At 38.4% G+C, this 18,764-nt stretch overlaps 1 protein-coding gene across 1 annotated transcript in view; it reads left to right on the forward strand.

Moving 5' to 3' along the window:
• The first annotated feature begins 677 nt into the window (after positions 1-677).
• Positions 678-18,764, forward strand: part of RNASET2 (ribonuclease T2) — a 27,467-nt gene continuing 9,380 nt past the window's right edge. The window contains exons 1-8 of the mRNA XM_009329208.1: positions 678-749; positions 3,817-3,986; positions 4,427-4,531; positions 7,078-7,144; positions 13,034-13,089; positions 14,007-14,064; positions 14,881-14,951; positions 18,187-18,300. Of these exons, the coding sequence (XP_009327483.1) occupies positions 4,443-4,531; positions 7,078-7,144; positions 13,034-13,089; positions 14,007-14,064; positions 14,881-14,951; positions 18,187-18,300 (455 nt within the window). The 5' untranslated portion in view covers positions 678-749; positions 3,817-3,986; positions 4,427-4,442. The remainder of the gene's footprint in view (positions 750-3,816; positions 3,987-4,426; positions 4,532-7,077; positions 7,145-13,033; positions 13,090-14,006; positions 14,065-14,880; positions 14,952-18,186; positions 18,301-18,764) is intronic.

Raw genomic sequence — 18,764 nt, forward strand, 5'->3', positions numbered from 1 at the left:
CGGGCTGCGGCGAGGTGAGGTCCCGAGTCCGAGGCAACGGAGGTCAGGTTTGACAGCCTCTCTGCTCCGGCGTCCCTGCCGCCCCCTCTTCCCACCTCTTGCCCCGCGCGCGGCTGCGGTGGCAGCGGCCGCGCGGGGGGGAGGGAGCGTTCGGCCTGCCCGAGGTATTTCCGTGTAAGCTTTTTTGCCTGCTGCCTCCAGTGAGATTACTGACTTGCACGAAGTTAGGTGGGATTTGCGGGACTTGTAAGGGCTCAGATCGTATTAGGTTTCATTTCTTATGCCTTAAATTCCCTGTGAAGCTAATCAAAAGTCAGCCGAAGAAGTTGTAGCATTTCCCAGAGTTGGAAAAACTCTGTTTATAGTTTTCCTTCGTAGACTTGTCATCAGCTTTGGCATCCTCCTGTCACTTGCAGGCGTCTGGCTTCAGGTTCTCTGCTCTGTTGCATTCTTTACAATTTATAAAAATGTGATAATTGTTTATCTGGAGCAAGCGCTTTACGGTGTCAGGTAGTTAAATCTTACGACACTGTGCTAGAAGTGGAGCCGTGTGTCTGTGTGTGAGGAGAGCAAGGTGCCACCTTGCTCAAGACTTCCCCAGGAAGCAGGTGGAAGGACAGCTCAGAGCACACCACCAAGCTCCTGCCGGGCTTGCCCCAAAACCACTGCTCTGCAAGTTCTGCTTTGAATTGTACTTTGTGAGACAAGTAGTGAGAAGGTTCTGCAAAAAACTTGCCGTGTCAGTGGATGTGAGTATTGCATCTGAAAATCTTGAAGGTGGTTTTTGTAGTTAGGCAGCACTCAGGCTTGGGAAGAACGGTTAGCTGGGAGTGGGCCATGGAGGTAAAAGTTGCCAGAGCTAAGAGCGTTGTTATAAATTAATGCTTCTGGCACACAGTTTTGTAACTTGGCTGTCTGACTCATTGCGGCAGAGGTAGTGTGTGCTGCCTTGTTTGAAATGGCACCAAAACTTTAGGTGTTCATTGTTGTGCTTTTAGATGCCAGGCTAGCTGCCCTAATTCTCATCTCTGGCCGTTGCTGCCGACACTTACCTGCGTGTGTGCTGTGCTGTTAGCCATGGGAGTCCTCTCGCTAATGCTTAAGTGCACTTCTGCAGCCTCTTCTCTGTTCTCTAAGTCTATATGCCTGAACTAAAGTGTAAACCAGGAAATTTTATATAACTGTGGGGTTTATTAGTTAAGCTAATTGTTAAAAGCAAAAAAAGAAAATAAGGGAGTCGAATACAGATAACGAATTGCTAGTGTCCAAAAGCAGCATGTGCTATGTCGGCAGCCCCCTAAGATGGTGTATTAGAATTCAAACGATAGTAAACGTGTTAAAGAAAGATTTCATTACTATTTATTACAAGTTATCCCTAGTCCTTGATAAGCTTGGGCAGGTAGTTTTGATACCAGCATTGAGCAATGCTCACATAGCTGAAAGTGACCTTGTCCTGGCTCTGTTACTAACTAACTAACACACACACACAGGTTGTGCATTCATATCCAGGTATAGTAAACCAAGAGTCATCCCAAAGCTATTCTTATTCTTTGGAGTTCTATCTATAGTGAAAATTACTCAATAGCATAGTTTCAAATAACTATTTTATGTATCTGTGCATGTTTCATTTTGAAGTTGTAAGTTTTCTTCATTAGGAAGTCTTTTGTAATGTTACAACTTTTTTATAACTTCCATATTATGGAAACCTCTGTTTCTTCTTATTAGAAGAATTAGTAGAATTGGTGTAAGATTTGTTAATCTCTTCTTTCTTGTATTTGTGGAATTAGTAATCCAGTGTAATTTTTAGTAAACAGAAGCAATTTTTATTAAAATTGCATGTGCTTCATACATCTTAGTTGTTAATACAGTTTTAATTTGGATGTGTATTTCCTCAAAAGTGCATCATTTGGGTGCTTTTCAGGTGAGACTGACACATTTTTCACCTCCCACCATCGATGTCACAGACGAATAAAAGGTCAACCTGAGTAAAGCACTCAGTCTATCATGATAGTGTCATGATAGCTGCAATATTGGCTTCCAAGCTAAAGCCTTAGAGAGAGTTTGTGTTGTGTATCAGTGGGAAAAAAGTAATTTGTTATGTAAAAGATCGGGGGCTTTCAGATCTGCTCACTGTCTCTGTTATCCCTACGTTCTGGTTCCACAGCGCAGAGCAATACGCAGAATAAACCAGTACGTTCCACTGCTCTGATAGCAGCATTTTTTGAAGCCCCCCCTCCGTTTCTGGTCATTATTTGATCAAACTTAAGAGTCCAATGAGAAAGGGAGATAATTGCCTTTATGCTTTTTTGCAACTTAGTCACTGGAAAAAAAAATGTTTCTTTGTGCCTGCCATCTTAAGTCATACCAGTTTGCAAAAGAAATGCTGTAATGTTTGCTGGCTTATTTTTCTTCCATAATCTATTTCCTTAAGATGTTTTTTCCAGACCCTTGTACAGTGCAGCTTTTTTTGGTGATGGTGTGTGACATTATTGTCTTTTAAGTGGTACTTTCTGTTCTCTGAAGAAATGCTTTTTATAGGTAGGGCAGAATCTTACCTGAAGACTCCTTAAATCTCTCAGTGTTTTATCTTGGGTAAATAGTTTATCATGCGGGAAAAATAAAGTCTTGGTTGGTTATCAGTTGAAAATAACAGTAGATGAAATCATAAACAGGTCTATAAGGTTGAATATCACATCATTAACTCATACTGTTCAAGTGATGAGACTTGAGATCACTTTAAATGCAGAACTCTTGGGGAAATTGGATACCTGGCAGTTAATTACTTATTTGCGATTTTTTTGTACATTATGTGAATATATCAATTTCTTTAATGCAAGTTGTATGTCTTGCTTTAGCTTTTGATAAAGATTAGCTCTACATTATTGATTGCTTTTGTATACAAGTAGCACACTCCAAATTAGTTGAAATTTTTTGTGCTCATCTTGCCTGGTGAGTGAAAATCCTTCAGGCCTTTTTTAAGAAACTAGATCAGAAAATTAACAGTTGCCAACTAAGATTTATCTAGTAATATCTTCTATTAGGCTAAGCTGTTTACCTTGATAATATGTCCATTATGAATTAGAGAGACATTAGCATATGAAATAGATGAATAGCTTAAAGGCTGTAGTTTCTTCACAATTTAGCAAAACCTTGTAATAAATCTAGCTGGTTAACTGTTACAGCTGTTGCCCAAACCCCTCACCAGTTTTGGAATCTTGACACGTTTAGCAGGCTGGGAGGCTGCCTCCTGCATACGTCAGCTCTGCCACGGCATTTGCAGAACTGCGGGGTAGGGCTGCCGGGGGGGCCTGCAGGCTGGGTCCAGAGCCACACGATAATGGTGGCAAAATGGACTCCTGTTTATAATGAGCCGTGGATCAGAATTACAGTGAATTTCCTAAAGTTAGCCTGAATGGTTGAATCAGCAATGTCTTTACTGGTGTCAAAACAGGCTTTATTCGACTGTTATAAGAAAGGATTAATTTTAAAACCTTCATAGAAAAAAGGATATGACTTGTGTAGTGAGTGATCTTAGAAGGGTCACATAGGTTACACGCAGTGACTTGTAGTGCTTTTTTTCGGGTTCTCAAAATGAGAAAGTTGGAAAGTGGGTTTGGTGAGGCGTTAATAATTGCATGTAAATGCATGCATGTACATCTATTTCTGGCATCTAGGAGGTGGCATTTGAAATGCTGTGAAATGGCTGGCGGATACAGGAGGCAGCTGGGGTTTTTTGACCTGTGCCAAGTGAAAGTCCTCCTGTTGGTGACAGTTGATTTTTTTTTTTTTTTTTTTTTTCCCTCCCCCGCCTTCTAGGGTTCACAAGGTGGTAAGCAGATTGTGCATGGTTTCATAGAGGCTGTCTCAGGTTTATAACAAGAACAGAAACTAATCTGGTTTTAGCAGCGATTTTTTTTTAACATCAGTTTAGTAGTTGACTGGCATTTAGAGAGAATTTCATCCTTGGACATCATACTTCACTTCCAGTGAGTTTCTAATATCAGCCTTGGTCAATCCAACATGAATATTCAATGTTAAGTTCAAAGTTTCTTTAATGAATCGCTTTGGGCATTTGAGCTGACCACAAGTGGAGTCTTACATTCCATAAAGTATGGTTGCATAGAAGATTTATGTATCTCTGTTTATTGGAAAGTGGCTCTATTGGGACTGTGTGCAAGTAAAGGGAAAAAAAAAAAGGAAACCATGATCTCAATCTTGATGCCATTAGTTTATAACAATTAGCATACAAGCTGGGGAATCGGGCGCAGCCTTGAAAGAGATCCTCATTTTACCCGTGGTTATAAATCTAGTCTAGAGTTGATATTACCTGCTGTTTCTGAGATAGTTGTGTTTTTCTCTGTGTTAACACTTGCAGTTTAGTACATTGGATAAGTAACAGATTTCTTCTTTTAACACCTTTTTACAGCTATTTGATTAGCAAAATGAAGCCTGCAAAGCTGCACTATTGGATTCTGGGTTGGTTTTCTATGGCATTATGTTGTTGGTGTACTTCAGTTAAATTCACACAAAGGTAAGTTACGCTTTAAAAAGAAATCTCTGACAGTTGTTTCTTAAGACCAGAATAGTTTAACTTGTAATGAGTGTAAATTTTCTTATTTTATTATGTGATATTTTTGATGTGTTATTCTTCCCTTAGGTGACTGGTAAAATGAGGCATCTACATTAACTGGAGAAGAGGGGGTCATGCCTAAGAAAAGCTTTACATTTATTGATGTGTCAGCATGAAAAAAGAGCGAAACTTAAATTACATTCATTGCACTTAAAAACTTTGTAATCTTGCTTTAAATGAATCATTTAGACTTGTGATGTAGTAATGACAAAAATCAGAAATAATTTTGGAACCTATAACAATAAACTATAATCATCCCTATAGCATGAATTGCACCAACTGTTAAACTTTATACTTTTAAAATTTTTTTTTTCCTTGTTATTTTCTCAGTTCCAATAATTTTAAATTCTTTTTCATACAGCATCCCATCTGGGGCTGTATCAGTGCCGTGCAGCCTTTTGGTGGTTGTTCAAGCTCAAAATCTGAGCTTGAATACCAATGAGCCATGGGGGAACCCATGCTCCAGATCACACCCTTCTGTGGTAAAAGCTCGAATTCCTATTGCATTATATCAGGAAATAAACTTTTTTCCTTCCTTCCAACGTTTTGGCAAGAGAATTGTTAAGGGTGCTCAGTTCAGTGCTGAACTTTGTATAATGGCTACATTGCAGCTGGTTGGTAGCTTAGACACTATGCTGAAGTTTCTGAAATCCCTAGGACTTGGGCTATGGCTTGGCCATCTCAGTGGAAGAGGCAACTTTAGAGGCACAGTGCTGAACTGCACCGGGCAGGATAACTCGGGTCAAAAAAAGGGGAGATATCGCTGAAGTTGGATAGGTATTGAAAATGGCTTTCCTTGGATGCCAGTTCTGAGCTTAAGTTTCTAAAACTTGGTCTTTTTAATAACCAAAATTTTCTGACCTATCCTTAGCCAAAAGGTGTGTTCTAGGGGAACTTGTTCTGGCATGATTGTCGTTGCAGTTCAGCTGTTATTTCAAATACAGGTGAAAGATGGTATTTTTCTAAGCAAGGATTTTTTAAAGCAAGGAAACTAACTGCTCTACGATATTGGGGAATTTTTCTATTCAGGTTTCCAACCTGAATAGACCAGTTAGAAGTGTTAATAGTTTTCATTGTGGCTATGCCTGATCTGTTCCAGAGCTATTCTGCTAAATTATTTAAAAACCACAGATACATGTGAACGCTTAAGAGAAAATGTGGCCATTGCAAACTAGCAAAACTAGAGGAAAAAGTTGAGACGTGTTGTAACATGGGAGCATCCCTACTTCCTCAGGTTGAGAAGAATTAGCTTTTTCTCATATTTTTTAATATAACCTCTGGCAAGCACTAATGAAGGACATGTAGCTATTAGCTTCCAGAGAATAACAATTTATTTTCACAGTACTGCACATCATGCTGTCAGTTTGAACAATTTACAGTTCTGTTTTTGTTGACTTTCCCACTTGCTGTTCTATTTAACCACTTAGTGTGGTTGCTTAATAGCTAAATATATTTGCTGTAGTGTCTGAAGCAACAGGGGTTTTATCTACTTCTAGTTTATCCAGAATAGGTCTGCTCCAAACTATTGGAAAATGCCTCTGCAGTAGTGGCAAAGACATGATATAGGTTTCCAACACTTTTTGTACAAAATTTGTAAGCTTTTTTTTTCTCTCTGCATAGGAATAAGATAGTACTGATGCTTCTGAGTTACAGATCTCTTTATTCTAAGAGGCTGTAACAACAAGTGCTTCTGTAAAATATGGGATATTCCTTCTTTAGTTCTTCCTTAGGTAACCTTAAGACTGTGTCACAGTTTGATTATTTAAGTGTTTTAAAATTGCTTAATTTCTAGTAAGCATTTTAAAAATGTAGTGTTTGAATTAAATGTCTATAAAATTATAAAGTCAGCATTTTTGCGCTTTATGGTTTTTACTTTTCATTCTGAATTTTTTTTTGATCTAAAAGGTTGGAGGCACTTGCAGGATCAAATTGCATCTCCTGTAGTGTCAACTACATTGCTTGTGGTTGTTTGTAGTCTTTCTCTTTTAGAAGCGTAGTTACAGTTCCAAGAATGTTGTTATACTTTCTTTTCAGCTAATATACCCATCAAGAAGAGTTAGAAGATTCCTAACATCCTAAACAAAGATATCTTTGTTTTTTACTTATTGTTGTAAAAGCTTGCCAGTAAGCACTCTCCTAAATATAAAACAGAACAATACGTTTCTTCCATATTTAAGAAATGGAAAGCATAGGGAGGTAGGATGCAAGGAGTGGCATTTGTTTAACAATGGGGGGAGGTATTAGCAGGTTTCTAAATATGTTGTTCCTAAGTGATTTGTTAGTTTGGTCCTACTGTGTTTGGAGTTCTCAAATATTGTGATAGAAGCTATAAACAACAACCAGCTCTAAAATCAATGCGTTATACTAGGAAGCATTGTGCTGCTGGCTGAAGGTGTTGCTCTTTTTAAAATGCTTGAGGAAAAATAGATTTCTCTGTCTTTTTCCAGTGACAACCACCCTCATACCTGGAAAAAGCTGTATCTTGCTCATCATTGGCCAGTGACTGTATGTAAGGTGAGATTTTTGTGTTTTGTTCTCTTTTATCCTGACAAAGGTAGCGTTGGACAATAAATGTTTGAAAACAGAATGAACGAAGCCCATCAAGCATTTAACCTTGCTTATGCCCTTATATCTTTATAAAGGCTTTTGCTGATCTTCGTGCAACTTCTGCTACTTCCCCTGCACTCCAGAGTAGCAGTAAACAAGACAGGATTGTGGTGTGTTACAGATATAGTAGTCAATGTAGGACATACTGTACACTAAGCCTTAATTGCTTGTTACATATTTTATGATGTCTTGTTAGTTGTAAACTTAATTCTAGACTTTCACCAGACTCTGTAAGGATACTTGCCTGCCTTGTCTGACTGAAGAACTGTAGATTAGTACTTGAACTTGCTGCACAACAAGCTTTAGCTTTGTAATGTTGGCTCCAGCGTTTTAATGATAAGTCATCAAATATGGATTCGGTCAGGAAAAAGAGAGCTATAAAGCTGTTATGGCAGGTGTCTCTGAGCATTTCTGTATTTGAGAGGTGGGAACCAAAAATGAACTTAACCTTCCAACATATGTCTGTCAAAAGCACAGCTGAGGTGTACTACTTATGTCCCTTTTGCTATTAAGTACCTACTACCATCTGATAAGTAGAACATTTTTCCTCTGCTGGAAATACTCAAAGGCCTCTTCTCATACAGCTAGGTTAAAAATATGCTATACTTCAAAATGGAAGATGTGGTCAGATTTACTGACACAAGGATGAAGAACCCTGTGGATAATAGAGAAGCTTCAGTTTCAGGCAAATGTCTCTGGAGCAAAAAAGGTCCCAATTCTGGGAGACAGGTTTATTATAATATTAGATTCTTACTTTTTGTGCTTTAGGTACTTTTTTATTTCTCATTCCTATTTCTGGAAATACATATAAAAGCAGTAGCAGCACAAGTCACATGCTGCCTAAATTTCTGAGGAAAAGTAGATGTACTTTACATTAGTTAAATATGGAAGGGAAGACTCAGATGTGCATGTCTAACTGAGACTAAGTGGCCACTGTTCTGTTTTTCGTTTGTTTGCCTGGTTTTGAGGGTCAATAGGGCAGATTTGATGCAATTTGTGTCTGATTTTCTGTTGAGTCAACACCCTGTTACTGACTTCAAGCAGAGATGTTGGTGTTCAGGAGTTTGTAGTGCCTGGCACGAGTGGGTGTTCAGAGTCAGTAGCAGTGCAAACCCTTGCTTACGTGAATGAGATGCAAACAATTAAAAAAAAACCCCACCACAAAACCCCACAAATCAACCAAACAAAAAGACCCTACCAACCAGTTTTCCCACTGTATATTCATGCTGGTTACTACTCTGAATTCCAGGGTAGTGCTATTGGTAAATTGACAAATAACCTTTATAAACTTACAGTGAAATTGTAATGAGTAATTGAAGATATTAAGCATCAGAAAATGTAGGCTTTCTTACACTTTGTTGATTCCTTACGATCTTCTGTAGTAAGATGTGGACAGAAGCATTCCAAAGAAGTGAAGAAAAAGTGAAATTAAAATCATATTAAGTGACTTTTTGCCCAGTTTCACATCACTGAGTCATATGAAGAAACGGAATCTCAACTGTACTCCCATAACAACTTTTTTTGCTAACGTTAATGTAAGAGGAGTTCCGAAATTCAGCTGTGGGCTTTTTTTTAAGTACATAGGATCTTCTGCATGTTCAGTGTATTTATATATGATTGCTGTATTATTTCAGGGAGGAAATATTTTTAATGTCATTCTGCAGTTTAAAACTGTTGATGTGATGTTGAGAGGAAAAATAGTTGGGTGAAGGAAACTGCAAAACTCATTATATCATTTAGTAAAAAACCTTTGAGATACTACTTTGTGCAAGTACTTACTAGTTTATGCTTCCTATATAAAGGAACCTGATTATAGACTAATTTGCTACACGGTGTGTTCTTGATATGTGTGTGGATGACCTACATCTTAATTCCTACCTGTTTTCCATATCTGTGTTCAAAAAGTTTTTCAGGCTTTTGAAGGCCTGAAAGGCCTTTTTTAAAATTTCGCGGGCACAGTTCAGCATGCCAGAAACTTGAGAATACCTATCTCCCAGCTCTTCCCGTGCTTTAAACTGTATGTGTTCAACTGGTGCTTTTTAATACTGAGTGTGATCAGCACAATTAAACCGTGAAGTAAGCGTTTTGTAATCATGTATTCTAAACTAACCTATTAAAATAAAATACTGAGTCTCATGGAAGCAATAATAACCCCAGGACTTAACTACTGGCTGCTGCAGTGAAAGGGTGAAGGAGGAAAACAGATGTTCTTCCTCATCATGTGATTAGAAATTCCGGTACCATGTAATTGACCTAAAGTGACTATGTCCTCTACAAAGATATCCAAGCTAAATTCAAAGACCTCAAGTGATTATGAATTTAACGTCCCCTTAATAAATTGTGCCTGTGGTGCAATTTATTGAACTTCATGTGGCTAATTCATGTCACACTTCAACTTTCTGGTCACAAATTAATGTGAATCCTGTGAGGTGGAAATAGGAGCAACTCAAGGGCAAGAAGAGGGACTCTTCCCCCTCCTTTTTTATGGAATTGTGAAGAACTTCAATTCAAGAACTTAAAAAGATAAATATTATTGCAACTTTTGCATCTTGGAGATGGCAAAAAGAGAAAATCTTCTGTGGGTGTTTCCTTGTGAAATGGGGAAAATCTGATGGAAATTTGTAGGCTGTTCAGTTCCTCCTCTGTTGAGAATGGGAAGGATGATAAAGAAATGGGTACTAAACACTGCTGTGGTCTGTCTTTTACTGCACATATGTGCTGATCAAATGAAAGAATCAAAGAAAGGACAACAGAATAGGCTGGTGAACAGAACAGCGTGAATTCAAGTTTGAATGTAGTGTTAAGCAGCAGATGAAATTAGTTTTTTTTTAATGAGATAAAAGGTTTTCCTAATTTTAGGCCTTGGCAATAATTTTATAGCAAAGGCTTAAAGGAAGAATAGAAACACTTTTTTTTCTTCTTTTTTTGGTAAAAATAGAAGTAGTCACATAATATAGAAAGAATTAAAGTGACTGAGGTGAGGGCAGTACACTATTGTGATCTAGCATTAGATCAAAAAGTTCCTTAGTAAAGGATACCTTTATTTCTTTGTATAAAGGCAGGTGTGTCAAAGTGAGTCCAGCTCTTGACATATGCTGTTTTGGAAGAAAAGAACGTTGTTTCTTTTTCCCTAAATGCCCATGTTAACTCATAAGATAACTCTTAATCTATGCCTCCAACTTCTCTGTGAAGAAGGTCTGGTTTAGATGTTTTTGTGGGTCTTTATCTTCTGAAAGGATAAACACACGGAAGGTTTTAGTTTATCAGCTCATGCTAGAGCAGTGTTCAACAAGAAGTAAATTTGTTTTATTTCCCTTCTCCCAGATTTTTTTCAGCAACCTTATACATTTGGTTCCTTCATTGATTGGCTTTACCCTGGGGTGTGGGGGGAAGGAGGAAGGGGGGGAAGGAGGAATTACAGACTATTTGGGGGAGAGAAATTGAAGAGGTGAACTCTCTCCACAGTTTCAAAAGCAAGGATTTTTCATAGAAGTTGTGATGTTTCATTACAAAATAACACTTAAAATTGATCTTAATTAAAGAGATGGCCTACTTAAACAGGGTGGTTGAAAGGGAGAGCAGGATTAAATATTTTACTTCCCAGAAGCTGACTTTTTATTTAAACTTGGGGTAACTGTATGTGATCCAATAGCACTACCCTCTCCTATGTACAAGCTGCTATACCAAGGGATTTGTAACTCGGGCAGCTCTACAGGTAACGCTTCTGTGACAGTTTGGTGTTTCACTTTTCGGCACGTCAGAGGTGAAAGGAGCTCCCACGCTTCTAGCAGCAGCTGTTTGTCCAAGTCTTGCTGTTACAAATAGGCTAATCTCTCTGCTGCAGCATTTCCTCTCAGCATGGTGGGTGCTATAAAGGCTCTCTGGCACTTTTCTCAGTGTTATAGATCATATATGGTTAATTTGGATTGGTTTGATTATTAGATTGCTTTAAAACAGGAGAAAGCAATGTTTCTTTTTCAAATTAATCTAGATATAGAAGGCTTTCTGGGGTCCAATGCCTACCTGAAAATATACATTTGTAACTGTTTCAAGTGAACGGTTGCCTGAGGTTGAATCAATCCTCCAGCAATCAGTATGTGATAAACAGGAAGGCTGACAAGAAGTGTTTTTGCGGAAGTAGCAGGCGTACCCAGCTTCTCAGACTAGTGTTTGCACGTTTTATGATACCGATTTAAAATTAACATTGGAAAAATACTATGGATAGAATTAAAAAGGAGGATGAATGAAGCTGGCCAAAGCATGCAAAGTGTGAACTAATGCGTTGTAGGTTGCATTGACCTCACAGTTCTGCCAGCATGCAGTGTAACACCAAGAGCTTGATGAAATGTGTAGAAGAAACTGCTAATAAGATTAGTGCCGTGATAGGGGAGACCTGATTCCAAATTTAAAATACTCTGGGCTTTCCTTTAGCATGTCTGAGAACTGCAGTTAAAGACTGGAAAAGGAGCACAATTGCACTGTTCTTGTTACTACCCTCGGTGGAGCGAGCTGGTTAGCTGTCAGGTTGTTTTTCAGGGCATGATGCATTTAGCTGCTGGCTGTTAATTTGCTGTATTTTGGGCTGGATAGCTGAACTCTTTCAGCTCCCCAAAGCTTGTGTCATGACGGGAGCAATGTTGTTTAGGCGTTTGCAGTGTGTGTTTGTTGACAATATTCCTTTCAGGAAAAAAGCTGTTGCTGGGTTTAATTGCTTCTATTATTGGTGGCAAGAGAGGAGAGGAAGGAAATGGGCACAGAACAAGAAAGTCTTGCAAAGTTTGCAGTTCTGCTGCCACTGGCCAGTGGCATGTGGAAGGCAATTAGTGAGATTACAGGCCTCTCTCTGCTCTTCTCTATACTCTGCTCTTGCTCTGGCATCACATAAAAGGCATTGTGGCATAATTAAGACAGGATGCAGAGCTGAAAAGGAAAGCTATTATTATGGGGAAAGAAAGTCTGAGGAGGTTGTTATTTAATGGCAAAAAGTGTTTACTAAAAAAAGCCATAATCACTACGCAGAATAATCAGGGAAAATACAGTAATGGTATTCTGTGATGTGTGAACATGGGTTTTTTTTGTTTTGTTCAGGAATATGTACTCTGCTTTAAACAATAATTAATGTGTAGGCTATTTCTCCTGCATTATCAAAAGTTTTGACTGGGTTGTTGGGTTTTTTCATAGGAATGTATATAGTCTTTCTTCTCTCCATTCCCTTGTCCCTCAAGTCAAAATATTTAAAAAATATATTCTAACCATTTTACTTGGAATAAGCAACCTATTTCATCTCTCCTTTGTATTTTTCCTGTTTAATACAACAGAATTACTCCTGGATGCTTAAAGATGGTTGTGTGCTTATCTAATATTATAGTTTATGTTGATGGTTTTTATTTTAATGGCTCTGCACTCCTTGAAAAAATCTGATGATGAGGAAAATACAGAAAGCTGCCACCTGGAATATGATAAATGCAGGTTTAGCTCCATTCATTTAGCATGGATCAGGCTACTTTCGATCACCTCAGAACCTGTCCTTTGTCTTCTTTTTACACTGCCTGTTCAGGATGCCCCATGATATTCACTTGATCTGCTTCAAAATTTTAACGCCAGTTGGTCTCTAAGTGGCACATGATCCATGACAGCTTCAAGTAACTGGAGTTCACTGGTTCCTGATTTGGGCAAGCAAAAATTCTCACGTCTCACTACAGCCTTGGACCACCAGTGAATGAACTTCTATTTTTTCCTCTAAACCATTGTCCCTGGACACATAAAACAAATATTCTGTATCTTTGTTTTCCACAGATGAGTGATCATGATTGTCAAGACCCTCCAGAGTACTGGACAATCCATGGACTGTGGTATGATCATAGAGTGTTTTTATTTCAGCCTGGAAAGGAAAAACCAAGTTTTGTACCAGGTTATTTAGTGCTTTTTTTTTTTTTTTTGAGGGCTTAATCTATCTGTTTTTATGATTCCTTGAAACAAAAGCCTTCATTTTGTTGGAAATAAAAACCCTATGATAAAACTGAAATACACTTCTGTATCTCATGACTCACTGAGTTCCTGAAATCCTCTTGCCACATGAGCATTTTATTTATACATCTCCTTAGAAGATCAGTGATGTTCTCAAACAGAAAGGGAAGTATAGTTTCCCCTCTTTTTTTTTTCTCCCTGCGTACACAGAATTTGTTAATGTCTCATGACTGCTTGTGACTTTAAGTATCTTAACTCAGCACAAATATTACAAAAGTACAGGAAAAACTAATTTGCTTCAAACGAATCAACTGACTGGAATTAGCACCAATGGCAGCAATTCAAAGGTTTTCCTGACAAATACAGAGAAAAACTCAGTACAGGAGTTTAAGCTGTGTGTCCTGGAAAGGTGAGCAGCATTATGTCTAGATTTCCAGTGAGTGTCTTGGTGATACTTGCAGAATCATCACTTGGTGCAGTGATTGAGGAGGCCAGTGTCATTAGTGACATCATGTGCAAGACCCTTCCGTATCGTTTACTCTCCCTGTATCTCTTACATGGTGAGAGGGACTGGAGGGCCTAACAAAGAGCCTCTGCATGGGAAATGTTTTTGCCATAATTAATGTCTTGAATTTTTACTTCTAAAACACTGTAGATGCTGGTTAATTGCTTTTTTAAATAGAATCTCTACCTATAATCTTGCATATTTAAAATTCAGGCTAATGATACAGAATAGAATGCTGTTAGTTACCATTAGTGAGCTAGGAGACATCTTTTTTTCACTTTTATTCTGCTTCCCTAGGCCTGACAAAACTGAAGAGTGTAATAGGACGTGGCATTTCAATGTCACCGAGATTAAGGTATTTATTTAAAGCAAAAACAGTTGTACCAACCAGAGCTGAGTGCAATTACTTTTGCACACCCTATATGCAAAATCTGTAGCTTATAACGTATCACTCTTAATGTTTGCTGAGAGGTATGTTCTTCTAAAGATTCCACAAATTCATTAGGTGCTTCTGGTACTACTTGAAGTTGCAGTGCTTGTGATCATTAACAGCTGTTCCTACTTGATTTTGTAGACATGTGGTTTGACTCATTCAGCCACATCCTCCTTAAAAAAAAAATCTAGAGAACATAGGCGGTGGATCTGCAGTGGCAAAAAGTACCTGTGAAAAAGAGGTTACAGTCAGTTCATGTTCTCTTCCATTTTCTACTGCAAAGTCAGAACACAGAAAATAAAAGAGTTCAGAGTACATTTTTCTGTGTGTTTTCTCCAAGGGCATTACTCCTTTTTTATTCTTTTTTTAATTAAAAAAAGAACTTCCATATTTCATTCAAATGTGTTGTAAACAGGGATAGGAGGCTTGAGCTGACAAATGTGAAAAGCTGCACGACTGAACAACTTCTGCAGGGACAGCTGAAGGAAAATCTTTCTTTGAGGCAGTGTGTCGGTATTAGTACATTCAGATATTTAGATAGTTGCACCTACCTGTTACCAACAACAGCATTTTCAGAATATTGGGAAAAAGATCTTTTCTTTTTCTGGGAGTAAATGTTTCAGTTAGGGATGTTGAAAGATGAGGCTTCAGTTTTAGAAAATGTATCAATCTATGTAGATTGTGTAAGAAATAGCTTTTCAACACTATAGGTGCATTTATTAATTGTGATATTTTTAGGATCTTATGTCAGACATGAGACGCTATTGGCCTGATGTGCTTCATTCGTCTCTGAATCGCACCCAGTTCTGGTGAGTACAAAAAACCAAAGTATTTTGGATATTATTTTATAAAAAAATCCATCTAAGTTAGTAATTTTTCAGGTGAGATGTTGTGCATGAGAAGCAGTGTCCAGGAGGCCACTGAAAGCAGTGCATCTTGTCAGTCTCATTTACAAAATAAATCCGTTTTCTTGTTAGAGCACCTGCAAAATGCAGCTGTTGAAGAGAGGGCTATGGCAGAGGTTTTGGAGAAATGAAACTTGGTGAGAGAGAGAGGGAGAATGTGTTTCCTCCCTTTGCCCCCAGGGAGGAGAAGCAGCTGCTGTTGACACATTAAATCTGAATAGCAGTAGCACCCCTGGGATGTCACAGCTAGCTGCAAGAGCAGCTTCCAGGCCTCTTTTCCTAGCTAGCTTCACTGTGTTTGCTGGCTTTGAGAGACCTTTCTTTTTGGGCTTCCTTACTGAGGAGGAAATGGAAAAATAGGATGCATTGGATCATCCTAGCCACTTGTCTACAGAATTCTCTCTTTTTACTTACTTTCCTAGCAGTGTAAAATCAGATCTGGGAATTTATTTAGAGATCGACCTGCTTGGTTCATGGGAAGGGAGAAAGAGATTTTGATCTCTCCTGACAGCAGTACTGTTTTCCTTCTTCTCCATGTTTTTCTTTGCTTCTGAATAATCAGGCATTTGGACCAGAGAGCGGTATGGGTGGTATTTGAGTTTGCACAGGCTTCAGTTCGAGTGCATTATTTTAAACTAAAATCAGCGGCCGTTCCAGTTAATTTGCTGAGCCATGAGCTGCATTGGTCAGGGTATGGATATGCAATTTGTTCTTCCAGATCTACAGTGAAAGCCGTAACATCAGATAAGAAGCAGAGCACATAGCTAGAGGCAGTAGCATTTAAAGCCATCTCAACTATAAGTGCCCATAAGTTTTTTCCTTTGGATTGGATGACTGTTTCCTCCCTGTGTCACTAGGCAAAAGCTTTGAAGGGAATGTGCACCTCTTTTAATCTTGTCCTCGCTCTACAGAAGACACTTGTCCTCAGAGTCTTAAACTGGTTCCACAAGTGTCTTATGGCAACCTAAACTTGTAACTGTCAAAAGTGGTGGTGTCACTTTTTCCTCCCTCCACTCCTCTGTTCTTGCACTGTGCTGGGGAGAGCATGAGTACTTGTTTCTGTGGTAGCACAAGTTTATGCCACCTTAAACTGTTCCTGGAATCAGAATAAGAAAAATATGTCTTAAATCTAGCACCTCCCATGCCCTGACCACCTACCTGTTCATAAAAACAGGTGCATACCAGTCCTTATTTTACTAACAGAGATATTTTGGTAGGCAGCATATATGAACAGATACAATCAAAACCTTTTCCCTTTCAATTCAAGGCTAGCAAATAGCACTGATGTCAATAGCTGGAAATATAATTAGAAATATCATAAAAGCAGTACAAAAGTCAGATTATAACACTGTAACTAGCATTTTGATTGACAGAAATTCAATCCCTTTCAGTGACGTGACAAGTGCACTGTAATTGGCAGCTCTGATTGCAGATTTTGTAAATGCTTTATTCATTCTCTGTTCAGAAGTAGTGTATGAATTTCTCTAGATACAACCATATCTTCTTTTAAAGTGTTTTCATTCCTGAAGAAAAATCTAAAAGTTCCTAATAAGAATGGACAATTCAAAAGCAGGCTTTCAAGTGAATAATAGTTGTCCTTGTGCTTCTCTGCTTTTCCATGAGGTACTTAAGGCATCATAAGGTCAGGGAATGCTGTGGTAGTGGCAGGAATTTGTGATTAGATAACTTTTTGTATACATCTGCTGAATTGATACCTATTTAATACAAGTGGGTCGTGAAATTTGAAAAGAAAGAAAGAATTAAAAAAAAGATGACACACCCCCCCCCCCCCAAATCTGCAGGTGGTCTTATTAAAGATTATACTGTTCAGTCTTTCAATAGACTTTAGAAGTGATAGAAGTAGAATTTGAGCTTTGCCACATTTCTTGTCCTATTTGAGTTTGTCTGCCATAAAATTGCAAGAATTGCTTTCTTTTGCACTCTGTTCCATGGTATTAGAAGACTTCATGGTGGAATAGAAGCAAGACTTAAGAGCAGGCCTCTGAAACATACTGCCATAGGCCAAAGTAAAAGTTGAGGCAACAGTCTTGTCTTAGCAGCTTGTGCAGTTTCGCTGTTCCACCCAAAATAAGGGTTAGTCTCTTCAGTTCTGAAAACTTCTGAGTGCTTTGAAAGTACATTTAACATAAAAGACTCCACTAAAACTTATACCCAGTTTAGAAATACTCATTTTCCAAGCAAATTCTTACCATTCTGACCTCCAAACATCTCTTTGTAATACACTGACAGACCTTGGTGTCATAAAAGCACGATACATATTTACTTCATAAATTCCTTCATTCAGTTTTTTCAAAAACAAGCTGATTCAAAGGAGACAGCTAAAAAAACCAAACACCCAACCTGTTTGGGCTAACTTAATCTAAAGAAACACCTGAACAGCACTTTTGGCTTGTTAAAGTTTTGTCACACTCTTGTGACACAAAGTTCTCTTAGTCAGCTTTGGAATGAAGTAATGGTTTATTCCACATCGGTATCTGTCTTATCTCCTCGCCTTGCAATGTCCCATCTTAAAAAGATAGCTGATGGGGGAGTGGGGAGAAGAGTGTTATCCTTTTGGTGGGATAACAGGTGGAAGGGCTGAACTATAACTATAAAATAACTTTTGCACAAATTCATATAGATAATTTATAGGAAAACAGAATACTGATTCTGAATGTCCCAGGTCCATACTAATATCCAAACCATTAGACCATCCTCTCCCTTACCTTCTATAGCTCTTACATTAATTTGAAAAGTCTCTCTTGCAGCTGCCAATGTTAAGGCCAACTCATTTATACATTTTTAACATGACTTATTGTCCGAAAGAATTTTTCCTTAGTTTGATGTCACAAACCATAATGATGGACTTCTTGGACTTCTTCCTTAGTCTCCTCATAAGTCTAAAATCGATTGGTAAATGATTCTACTAAAAAAATATATAGATGTTGCTGTAATTGAAATGGTGGGAGTGATCTTTCTTGGTTTTGCTTTTCGCACGTGCAGTATTTTTTGAGTGCAGTGTCCTACTTCACACATGCAGCTGTTCAGGTACTTGATTTCAGTACATTGGCTAGCTTGAGCAGCACATACATCTGCAAATAATGTTTTCTAAAACTTAAATTTTGCTTTTCTCCTATAGGAAACATGAGTGGGAGAAACACGGCACTTGTGCAGCCACACTTCCGGTCCTTAATTCTCAGAAGAAATACTTTGGTAAAGCTTTAGAACTCTACCAGCACATTGATCTTAACAGGTACGTAAATGAACTCGGTGGTCTACCTCTTATTTCAAACAGTTTCTAAAAGTTTCAAATCTAGCCTAAAAAAAGAAGTCTAAAAACCCAATGGCAGAGGGGAAATGAGTATTAGCATAAATTATTTTTAGTACTGGAGTTCAGAGGGAGGGTTGTCTACTCTGAGAAGCATGTCTCTGGTCACTTCAGAGTCAGCAGCATTCTTCGCAGCATCATTTTAGCCAGTGAGCCAGTAAATTTTGAGAAGCTGTGTCGGCTGTATCTCACTACCAAAAGCTATGGTACCTGCAAACTTTCTACATCAAGTGACAAAAACCGCCAAACTTCTGAGTCATACTGAGGCCCAGACACTTGTTTTTAGGAAAGACAGTGCTCTACTCAGAGGAAAGGACAAGCTGCAGGCAAAATCTTGCAGAACATCCTGGGAAAAGGTGAGAGGAAACAGAAAGAGAGGATGTCCTGAA

Source organism: Pygoscelis adeliae, unplaced genomic scaffold (assembly GCF_000699105.1).
Source record: "Pygoscelis adeliae isolate BGI_AS28 unplaced genomic scaffold, ASM69910v1 Scaffold77, whole genome shotgun sequence".
NCBI lineage: Eukaryota > Metazoa > Chordata > Aves > Sphenisciformes > Spheniscidae > Pygoscelis > Pygoscelis adeliae.